This window comes from Mugil cephalus, chromosome 20, assembly GCF_022458985.1.
Source record: "Mugil cephalus isolate CIBA_MC_2020 chromosome 20, CIBA_Mcephalus_1.1, whole genome shotgun sequence".
Classification (NCBI taxonomy): Eukaryota; Metazoa; Chordata; class Actinopteri; order Mugiliformes; family Mugilidae; genus Mugil; species Mugil cephalus.
In genome coordinates, this window is record NC_061789.1 from 7,958,874 (window position 1) to 7,970,470 (window position 11,597).

The 11,597-nt window shown below is 36.4% G+C and overlaps 1 protein-coding gene across 1 annotated transcript; it reads right to left on the bottom strand.

Annotated features, from left to right (window-relative positions):
* Positions 1 to 812: 812 nt before the first annotated feature.
* LOC124998224 (nuclear GTPase SLIP-GC-like) lies at positions 813 to 11,118 on the bottom strand. Its single transcript, XM_047572469.1, has 24 exons — positions 11,102 to 11,118; positions 10,856 to 10,938; positions 10,685 to 10,766; positions 10,260 to 10,372; positions 10,068 to 10,112; positions 9,920 to 9,961; positions 8,139 to 8,163; positions 7,928 to 8,014; positions 7,739 to 7,832; positions 7,403 to 7,619; positions 7,072 to 7,335; positions 5,307 to 5,513; positions 5,013 to 5,188; positions 4,560 to 4,653; positions 4,373 to 4,454; positions 4,072 to 4,193; positions 3,259 to 3,432; positions 3,014 to 3,168; positions 2,751 to 2,868; positions 2,422 to 2,530; positions 2,195 to 2,328; positions 1,742 to 1,823; positions 1,564 to 1,632; positions 813 to 1,439 (listed from the first exon to the last, which is right to left on the bottom strand). The coding sequence occupies exons 3-24, from the start codon at positions 10,749 to 10,751 to the stop codon at positions 1,399 to 1,401; spliced, it is 2,517 nt and encodes an 838-aa protein (XP_047428425.1). The 5' UTR covers positions 10,752 to 10,766; positions 10,856 to 10,938; positions 11,102 to 11,118; the 3' UTR covers positions 813 to 1,398.
* Between the last annotated feature and the right edge of the window lie 479 nt (positions 11,119 to 11,597).

The window sequence follows — 11,597 nt, forward strand, 5'->3', positions numbered from 1 at the left end:
CACTAAACATGACTTTTGTTTTAATTTAATTTAGTGCCAATCTACTGTGATTAAACCAATGTCGGTTCCCTTTCTACTGTTCTCATTGGTTCCTGCAGGTCGTGGTCCTGAGCAAAATATATTAGTATCATCTCAAACATCACCCAATGTAATTTATTTGAAACCGTGACAATATGGTAAATGGTCTTGCTCTTATATAGCGCTTTTCTACCTACTCAAAGGTACTCAAAGCGCTTTTACAGTCAGAGACACATCCACCCATTCGCTCACACAAGCACACCCACATTCACACACCAATGCCAGTTGCACTGGGAGCAACTGGGGGTTCAGTGTCTTGCTCAAGGACACTTCGGCAGATGGCACACTCGGGGGATCGAACCGCTAACCCTTCAGTTCATGGACAACCTACTGAGCCATAGCCGCCCATCATATCATTCAGATAAAGTGTGAATAACTTAAGTCCCAATACTGACCCATGTGGAACCCCACAAGTTATTATTCTACAACTGGAATTACTATTGTTGATATTCACATATTGACTCCCATTATTTAAATAACTTCTTAGCCAATTGTGTGCAACATCCCTAATCCCATAATGTTCTTACTTGTACAGAAGTAGTGAATGATCAATCGTGTCAAATGCCTTATATAAACTGATAATAACCCTATCTTAGGATCAAAACTGATGATAGAAACAACCATTAACTCCCTTTCTAAAGAAATAAAAAGTATTGCCCATAAGATTTATAGAACTGGTTAAGTGCATGGAGAATGAGACAAAAAAAATATACAACAAATAGCTGAATTTTTGATAAAAAGTAAGAAGTTTATTACTTCTATTACTGATGTGACCTCTGTCATACAAGGTGATGATTAAAAACAATACACAAAAACAATGCTGGTATAAATCAATAGTCCTTTCTCAGTGAATTTTCACTTTTTGTGTACATTTAGATCTGTGGAGAATTGTGTGAAAAATTATTTGACAAATAACTCAACAATAAATATACATATAAACCACTACATTTCTTATGTGAGCAGACATTCTTATAAAAGTATAGCATTTATTTGAAATTAAACTAACAATATGTTCAAAACTAAAATAGAAATTGCTGAGTTGCTTTCCCATTTAAACCATGCTAAACTGATTAAAAAGAAAACCCCATAAAATGAAATCGTGAAAACATGGTATATATAGTTAAAGTTACAGTTATACTGTTCCACCTCTGAATTACAAACAATTTAAAGTAAAATGACTTAAAAACATCTAAAATTCTACACAAAAATTCAGAAACAAGGACAAAGCCCATGTCAAAAAATCACACGAGCAAATGTCTAACAGCTTGGCTAAAATAGCCGAGAAAATCCAGGTGCCTTGTGTCTTTAACCAGGGTTTCCTCAGGGATGTTCAGTGAGAGACCAGGCCTCTGCTTGCAAATCTAAAACAACCACCAGATAAATAAACAGCAACAGCTTTGTAGCACTTGACAAATCAGCATAAGTGAATCAATTGTTAATAAAAACAGTTCAGAATTCATGAACATAATATTGACAAAAAGTTACCAGATTCATTTTTGTCAACTTTAAGTTGATCGCAGTACCTCTTCACCACTGCAAGCTCCTTTGAAACATCTGAAAATCACAAGTGTTATTCGGAAAGTATGAATAAATTATTTACATTACACTGGTTAAATGTTTAAGAGATCTACACATCATTTTACGGTATCGTCCTGTGCTTTACCTGGGATCGAGGAGTCATCTGTCTTGAGTGAGAGCTCAATGGATTTCATCATAGTTGTCTCCAGTGTCTTCAGGACATAAATCTAATTCAACATCAAAATCTGTATTAATTATCACTCATCACAGAGGAAAATACTTTGTTCAGTCTTCATTGAATCACACATGAACTGTTTGGATGCGTGGGCAGAGACTTCACTGAGAGTAAGCTTTCCTAAGTACTATGTTTGTTTCTGATTCTTTTTTAAGACCCAAAAAACATCTTTCAGGATGAAACAGATTCTACTTAAACACAGGAGAAGCCTTGTGACTAGTGAATGAGAGAGATGTGCAGCACAACATCATCAGTGCTTTAAGTGGGCTGGTACCTCTCTTATTTTTACACTCTGCTGTACTCAGATTTTTCCTATAGTAACAAAACACTGAATCATATTTCATGTTCTCAAATGTGACAAACCTTCAGCTGCTTCAGCAGGTTCAAGTGAGCATCTTTAGCCTGATCAAACATGACGTTCTTTGAATTATACACATGTCTCTGAATTGTCTCCCTCATCTTTTTCAGTGATCCCTTTCCAGTAAATGCATATGCTTCTAAAATAAAACAAAACAAAACAAAATGATGGTCAGCCACAATGAATGCTGTGTATTATTATGCTGACAGGCGGTCATGATTGTGTCACTTACTGTCATAGCACTTTTGCATGTTTTCCTCAATTTTCTTTGTCAGACTGTTGTAGATTTTTTTCTTACGGTCTCTGATGTCTTTCTTCAGTTTGGTCTTAATTTTCTTTTCCTACGTGAAGTAATAAAAGTATAGTTTAATATTTTAAAAATCAGTAATGGTGACAGAATAAATCAGATAATTTTTTAAGATTTTGCCTAAAGACAGGTGAATTATATATGTTAAAGATATTTTAATCTTTAGCTTTGCAACTTTTATTTTAGTTTTAATCAGTTGATTTTATTTTTGTAAATAATCAATGAACAGGTTGGTTCTAATGTTCATTCTTTACCTCTGTCTGCAGAAATATCAGCTGCAGCTCCACATCTTTGTATTTCTGAATGAGTCTGTCTGTGTTGAGTGAGAACCTACTGATGACTCCTTTGAATGGTTCACACTGTCGGCCATTCCTGAAACATGGTGACACATTGAAATTCGAAAAAAGGAAATATTAACAGATAAAAAGATTAACAGATTTATTGCGTAACTTAATTTGCTTGTTCTGTACTTTTAGGGTCAACAAATAGTTTCATGTCCTCATTAAACAGTTCTTACGGAAAGGTCTTCTTGAATTCCTCATCAATGCTGTCAGTCAGGTGTGAGGACAACGTCACGTTGAGATTTATTTGTTTCCCTTTCTGTGTTTTGTGGACGCCTTTGTTCTGAACCACACATTTCAGAGTTCCATAAAAACCGCCACCACCTTTTCTCTGTTACACAGCAACACAACATTTGTTTTTTTAATTGAACACACTAACAGGAATCAAAAGTGTCTTGATGTCTGTAATCCAAACACTTACAGAAAGTAAGAAGGACTTCAGTTTTTTTTCACAAGAAATTTTGGATTTTTCAACCCCCTCAGTGAGGCATTTTACAAAAGCTTTGTTGGCTTCATCCATTGTTGTTTTAACTTTGTGAAGATGACGGCACATGTGTTTTTCAAGGTCTGCACACACGTCTGTTCTGCTACCAGCCTGGTAAAACAATAACAGCATTGTTAAAGCAATAAAACAAAAAATTCCTCTAATTCTTTCTCAGTTTCCTCCTTTAAGTAATGTTAGTTGTTATTCATGGTCCTGTGGTTATCCTTGGTTTCCTGTCTAGTGTTACTCTCTGTGTTTCCCACTTTTGGTTGCTTCATTGTTTCTCCTTGTGTGCTCTGCCCTGATTAGTTTCATCTATGTCTCATCACCCCTCTGTCCGCTTGTGTGTATACCGTACATAGCCCTGCCTTTCCCTTTGTTCTCTGTTGTGTTATTTGTCATTCTCCTGTATTCGTTCTTCCATGTGGTTTTTCTCTTTCTCTCCAGTTTTTGATTTACCCGCCATCTCTGCAGTGGCTTCAGTTGATGTTGTTGTCATTAAATACTTTTTGTTTAAACTCCTGCCTTATCGCCTGGTGTCCTGCACTTGGGTTCTACCCCACAACCAAGAAATCAAATTCCATAATGGCTATAATTCATGTGGGAGTCACATTTTATAATGACCTTGTCAGGTTTTGTATTGCCATTAAAATGTAACTCCACATAGATTTAAGATGATCTGACACACTGATCTGTGAATATGATTATACAGATAAGACAGCAAGAAACAATGATAAATGTTGATCTTACCCCTCCTCTACAGCGGGCTCCTTGAATCAAAGAGAGAATCCCATAAGCTCCAGACACATAGTTTAAAGTCTCTGAATGACTGTCATTGAGATTTTGAAGGAATTCCTTAAGTTTTGGGATTTCTGTAAAAAAACAACAAACAACAACAAAAAACAGTTTTTATATAATATTATATATTGACCTTACATCTAAATCTAAAATATTGTATTTCCGTCTTAACTAAACAAACTAAGACAAATATGAACTTGGTCTATAAATAGTTTGTTACTCAACAGTGATGATATACACAGACTCAACCTACCAGTGTCTACCAGAGGCGTTCTTTTTAGAAACTCTTTGGAGCTCACAGTGAACACATCGAAGCACCTGTCACCAAACAGTTTCTGGGGAAAGTTAAGTTTTGGTTGTTATCATTATTATTCTTGCTGCTATATTCAGAAATTTAGGTCAATTTAAGGGTGTTGATGTTTTTCAGTCATTAAACTCACCTTAATCTTGCTTTGCTTGCTGAATTCATTTCTCACAACTCTTTTGGCTTGATTGTTTCGTTTCTGAATGTGAGCGTGAGCCTGAGCTGCTGAGCTTGAAGGAAAAATATATATAAGTGAACCTGGAGCTCCATAACCTGAAATTTCAACATTTTCTCATGCAGGCCATTTCTGTAAAATAATTCTTCATCTATTGTCAAACCTGTGGCCATTAATAAACATGCTACCGTTTACATTACTGGATTAAGTCTAGGATTTACTGTGTAGGTTTGCATCCTTCTAGGCAGGTTGTTCATGTTGATGAATAGCCTTGAGGCTACATTAAAAATAAATTAGTGGATGTGTTTCAAGTAGTTTAGCAGTTTTACCTGTGCCATAACAATCACATGCATCAATGCATCTGATTCGGATGTTTTATTTTACCATACACTTTTGACACCTTCATTCACTTACTTATCATCTAAATCTCCAATCTGATCAGACTTCGTGCAGATGAAGTGAATCTGCTGACACTCGCCACCATTTCCCATATGGCTACTGGCATTTTTCAGGATCTCCCAGGGTTCTTTTTCTGTTGTTGCTCGATTAATGTCGGTCACAATCCACACAGTGGAGCAATCACTTACGATCTTAAAGGGCATAAAAGCATGTTAATTATGAATAATTAATAATTAGCTTATGTTGTAAGATGTTTGCAATACAATAGCATTGCATGTGAATAAATTATACAGATTATACAAATTATACCTCTTTCCACATTTGATCTCTGCTCTTGTTACAGTCTCCATTTCCAGGAAGGTCCACAAGTGTCACATGTTGGAGAAACTCATTATGTGGCACCTTGACAGTCACACACTTCACTAGTGGCCAGTAGAACCTCTTAACAGCTTGACCTTCATCCTCCCCTGACTCACTTCTTGTGTATTTGAACAGCTTTGTAGATAGCTCTTTAGCCTGTAACAAATAATAAAGGTAAATTAATGCAAGAATTTTACTTGGTCAAGATTTATGGGAAGATTCTACAGCGAAACCCTATGAGGCGGATGTGCTGTGTTGAAATAAATTCCTTATTTTCACCAGTAACAATCCTATAAATGTTATTGCCAACGTCTGTCAATATGTAAAAGACCTCACTTAAATATCCCAGTGTCTACTTAATTCAAATATCTGAAATGAGCCTGTAAAATACTTTGTAACCCAATGGCCTCATCAGTCACGGAGCTGTGTTTACCTTCTCCTCAGTCTCCTGTGTTCATTCAATATTAACAATTTGAAATTACTCATAAAATACTCATAAATAGTGAAAATTAAACTAGACTTAATGTTATATAGTATTATCGTTAGTATTATCACTATAACATTAGCACGCTAGCTATAATAACTTAAAAGTAACCCAGGCAAAGTTACATGTCATTTAAATCAACATAAATTACAAGCACACATGGGTTTCACAGTATATATGTGTTAGAAAGGCTCCAGATGCTTCAAGTTAATTGTTATTGCCTGTTGTTTGGCTTAATAGTTCCACAATAAGTGTTGCCTTTGTCATCTGTACGAACTTAAGAGCCAAAAGGTATTCTGGTCATTGTAGTAGCGGTGGAGAAGTGACCAAGTTCCGTCAAGTTCTTTCATTCCCCTGAACTTCCTTGTTGTGTATCACTGCCGTTTAGTGTGCACCATTGTTGACTGTAAGTACATTATTTCAGTTCGGTAATGTGTGTTTACTTGTAGTGAGGTTTATTTAATATACCGTCATAATGGATTCCCTTACGTTCTTGTGAGTTTCACAGTTTGAGTTTGCATGCCTTAAGTGCCACCCTTTTTATATTTTCTCTGTAATTAATGAGGTTGATGTGTGCACTTTTCTGAATGTAAAGTACTTGTGCTGCATCGGGTCTGTGTGGCAGACCCTTGATCTCTCATTAAACTATTCAACACTGTTTAAGGCTGTAGAGGCCTTAATGGTTATTGTTTACCTTAACTGCAGGTTATATGAATGCTGGTATGGTAAAGAGTGTGGTGAAGTTATTGTACTAATTGAGATTGCTATTGATATCTGTTTACTGATTTACTGTAATAACCTGTGTAGTGTAAATGCTACAGTATTAAATACTATATTATTGCAGTTATGTGATATATTGTAGGATGGTATTTGCACTTATGCTCATTTTTTTTTTTTTTTTAAATTCTTTCCTGTTTGTATTCTGCAGAACCACACACACACACACACACACACACACACACACACCTATTCAGTGCTAGTACAGTTTATTGTCATTCCATCCAATCCCATGCCGGTAACTCACCTGTGCCTACATCTGTCAAGTAAACTGCCTAAACTTAATTACCACCCTCTATTATGGTGTCCTAACGGATGCCCCGGGGGAGAATGAAGCTTAAACCCACAAAGAATTAACCCCATACAGTCCTTTACCACAGTGTTACCAACAGTGTGAGTAGTAATATACAGCTCTGGTTCACATAAGTCAAAAGTCTGAGGTGGAACACTTACTGATTGGCATGTGAACGTCTTCCTGCTGGAATTGAGAAACTCTGAAATTTCTTTGAAATATTTCTTGTCCATGAGTTCCTCAGAGGTCTTGTTTTTATATTCTTCTCCATACAGTGCAGACAGCTTTTCATCAAAGTCATAACTATCATTATCATCATCATCATCATCATCAACTTCTTCTTCTTCATCTTCATCATCATCCCTTTTCTGATTTGAATTATCCCCACGTAACTGATCCAAGGACCACAGTTCCTCTTTCCACTCCTGAAAAACAAACATTAATGTAACTTCAGTTAGCCTTAAATAAGAATAAACATATTCAAAGTTTTACCTCTTTTGTAATGAACTCAATGTCTGCCTTATAGTTTGAGTCTTGCATGTTGGCCTCGACTTTAATCATGACCGTGGTACATGCACTGATGCTTCCTGTTGGCAGAAGATCCCTCTCTCCAATGATGGCATTTATCAAAGAGCTCTTTCCAGCCCCACTTCTGCCAAAGACACCAACCAGCTCCCTCTTGTCTGTCTCCAAGTCATTAATTTTGGCTCTGTAATAGTGTAAACATGGGTTAACTGATTGATTATATCAATCACCGACTCTGATCTTTTTGTGCAGCTGTAATATGGTCAGGAGTGAAACACTGAATATAGAAAATGTAATATTCACTTCAGGAAAGCATTCAGCTTTGTGTTTTCTTGGTTTTGAAGTCTCTGTTGGACATCCCTCATTATGTTTTTCACTTCAGACAGCATGCTTGCTTCTGTTAGTGTAAACATAAAGAACTGTTTAGGAAGAAACTGCAAACTATAGTGAAACATAACGCATGAAAATGAACTGAGAAGGAAATGTAAATACCTGAGTATATGTCACGACAGTCACGTTGTCGTTTAGCTGGTGGTTCCCACCTGCTTGACTCGCCATCATGGTCCAGAGGTCTCTTTACTTTAAAATGAGTTGTTTGGTCATTGTTATGTTTGAAAAAGTCTATGCAGTACAAATATACTATATAAATATAGTATACGATTATTAATTATCATAAATGAGATTATGTATCTGTGCATCTCACCTGTGATACTTGTAGATGGCAAAACCTGAACAGAAACAAATGATAGACTTGTTGATACAAGAAATTGCTTATTCACACAAGCTTAGAAAGTGCAACAGTCTTGAACACATGGTGGAAAAACGTCTTAGGACACTCTTAAAATTCTACAATTTTGTTTGTGTTTCTAATGGCGTGACTGCATTAGAGAGGCACATACAAATACAAATTACATTTATTTTGTTTATTGTTTACAAGAAAAACTAAATTCTTGACAGCTCCAATACGCAAGTTTTTAAAATTGTCGGCATCAAAGTCAACGAATTACAGGGAATGTGTTCAAAACTGAACAAAAAAATAAATAAACCACCACATCATTAAATTAATATTTAGTACTCGTGCCATTAGCATGCAGTAGAGCTTTAGTCCTGGCTGGCATGTTCCCACGGGGCTTTCACACTGTTGAGGGGTAATCTTTGAAACAGACCTTTTGATAATCCACCACAGATTTTCAACGGGACTCATGTCTGGGGATTGATCTGGCCACTTTAAGACCCGGATACTGTGTTCCTGCAGTCAAGTTCTACTGGCCCTGGATGTGTGCCCAGGGGCATTATCTTATTGAAACCTCCAGTTTTGACCTCGACGGAACAGTGAACGTGCTGAAGGACCAAGAACCAAGATCATGTGGGTTTGGAGAATGGGACAATATTTGGCAGAATTCAATGTGCCATCACAGACAGTGAAATGACCAACACCAGTAGCACTCATGCATCCCCAAACCATGATACTGCTTCCACCATTTTTGACACTAGGTACTGTACATGCTGGAGATAATGGTCCGCCTGAATTTCTGTGTACCCTCACATTAGAAGGAAGAAGATGAAGCTGGAAACTGGACTCATCTGACCACAGAATCTTCTTCCAGTTCCTGACTGTCCAGTTCTTGTGTGCTTGGGCTAACTGCTCATTTTCATTGTCTCTTATTATCAGGGACTTCTTGACACCCTTGTAGGACCTTAAGTCATGATCTCAAAGTCGACCACATACAGTGCTGCTGGAACACTGGACACCAGTTTGGTTTGACCACTGCTATTGGAGCTCCCGTGATGTTATTCTGTGATTTTCCCTACACATGCAGATCAGGATATGGTAATTTTTTGCTGAAAAAACCTTTGGATGCCCAGATCTTGGTTTGTCTTCCAAGCTGTTGGTTCATCTGTATCGCTACAGAGCAGATCCAACTGCATCTGCACTTCCTGGTGATCTGTCAGCAGCTGTAGCCTTCCTGGCTGAGAATCTGTATCTTCTGGCATATTTTCAACATTAGGTGCCTTGTTTTAGTCATTATTGTCTCTGAAGAACTTTCAAACATACTGGCTTTATATAGACACTTAACACTAAAAAGTATATAAACACTAAAAATTATTTTTATGGAACCAATCAAATCAATTTAAATTTTTAATGGCTGTTTTAGGATTTGTTTAGTATATTGTCTGTGACTGAACTAAAGGAAATTAAAGACCTAAGAGTGATTCTTAATGCAATATTTCACAAATGCCACCACTTTTTCCACCACTGTGTGTTTCGAATTGCCAGACTGAAGTAGCAACTTATGGTCTCATCAAATTCAGGACGACTTTAACAGTGTCTGATCACGTTCATCATCCTTATTGGTCAGTAAACAACAGTCAATAATTACCCACGGGAGGACGACTTCGGCATGGGACACAAATGCATGTGTATAAAGATTAAAGCAATGTTATTTGCTTATTACACGTCCATAAAATCACTGTCGTCCTTACCCCAGGCAACTCGGCTTCTTCTTCTTCAGGCTCCTGTTTACACTGCAGATAAAATATTCTAAGTTCAAGGTCATGAACAACTTTGAGACGATCCTGACATCCATCATAGAACATGTATAATCAGCATTAAAAACTGTATTGAACTTACTTGAACAGAGAAATAATCTCTTTCCTGGGTTGCTTTTAGTTTTCCCTAATGACCAGAAAATATCAACATGTCTGTTATATATAAATAGAGAAATATATGTATTGTAATGTTTTATTTGTGGATATCAGATTTATCTACCATTTCTTCACTTGCACCAGAGGCCAAATGTATAAATTGTCTTCACAACATTACCTTTAATAGTTTGAATCTCTTCTTAAATTTTGCCCGTGGTCCAGACTTTGGAATCAAGTGTTTAAGTTCTTGGATATCAAGACAATAGAAACTTTCCTCGTCGATGTATTCATCTGTTATAAAGACAAATATTTATAATATTTAATATAGACAAAAAGGTTTCATAAGAGCAATTAATCATACTAAACATCACAGAGCTAATTAGTGGTTGAATGTGTTGAACATATGTTCATTCTCTTGTATTTTGTATTTTCTGTTCTGTTATGCAGATGTTTTACTGCAAGTGTTTTTATTCTCTCTGTTCACAGACGAGAGACGTGTCAGAATCTGTCTATAGATTAGTAGAAGTTGTGTTTCAGTTTGAGTAAATCATGTGAATATTTCATAGCGTCTGAGTCCCACCAGTATGAGTGTTAATACTTTACCTTTAAATCTATCAATCCACTCGCTCAGACCCCATTCAGTTAGTTTGTTACGAACAAAATCATCCATGACCAGTAACAGAAACTGAAAAACATATTGTAATGTTCTAATCAGTCACAGCGAATGGCATTTTACACAGTGATTCATTCATCTTAAGAGTTCAAACAGCTTACCTGTTACTGACGGTGATGCAGACAAGAGTTCAAGGTACGTTGTTAGAGAGGACTGAACTCAACAGGGAAGAAAAATCATCAGGCTAGAAGAGACGTGGATGAAGGCGAAATCTACCAAAAAGCGGGAAGTCAAAATCATAAAAAAAAAAAAAAAAAAAAAAAAATTACTCAACTGGTTATCTAAGGCTAAAAAGCTGCTTCTCAGCTGGAACAACAGACCATCTGACAGAGTCAGTGGAATCAGACCTGTTCATGTAGAGACTGATCAGGAAATGGTGAACAAAGGATCAGGTGGGTGTGATAGTGCTGAGGTTACCACAGGGCAGGTGGATGTGTCTTAGTGCGTATGGAGAGGAGCAGCAATAATTAATGAGTAACCCCATGAAGAAATCTTGACTTTCAGTTCTGTAAAAAAGGAAACAAAAAGCAATCTGAATAAACATCAATAAAACCGAACAAAGGTGGAGGTTTATTACTTAAGTGCCGATAACACAATGCATAATATAGTCAACTGTCAAGTGTGTTTGTTTTCATTTAAAACCTTTGACTCACAACTGTAGCTGTTGTTACAAAGTTAAAAATACTATGTAATGGATTAAAAAGTTCATGATTTAAAAGCTGATGTGATTAAAAGTTAGTTAAAAAAAATTAATAGTATAAAATTTATGAAAGATTTTAAAAAAATGTGAGTCATGATTTAAGTTTGAACTTATGATAAATTAGGACTCCATATTTTTTCGGG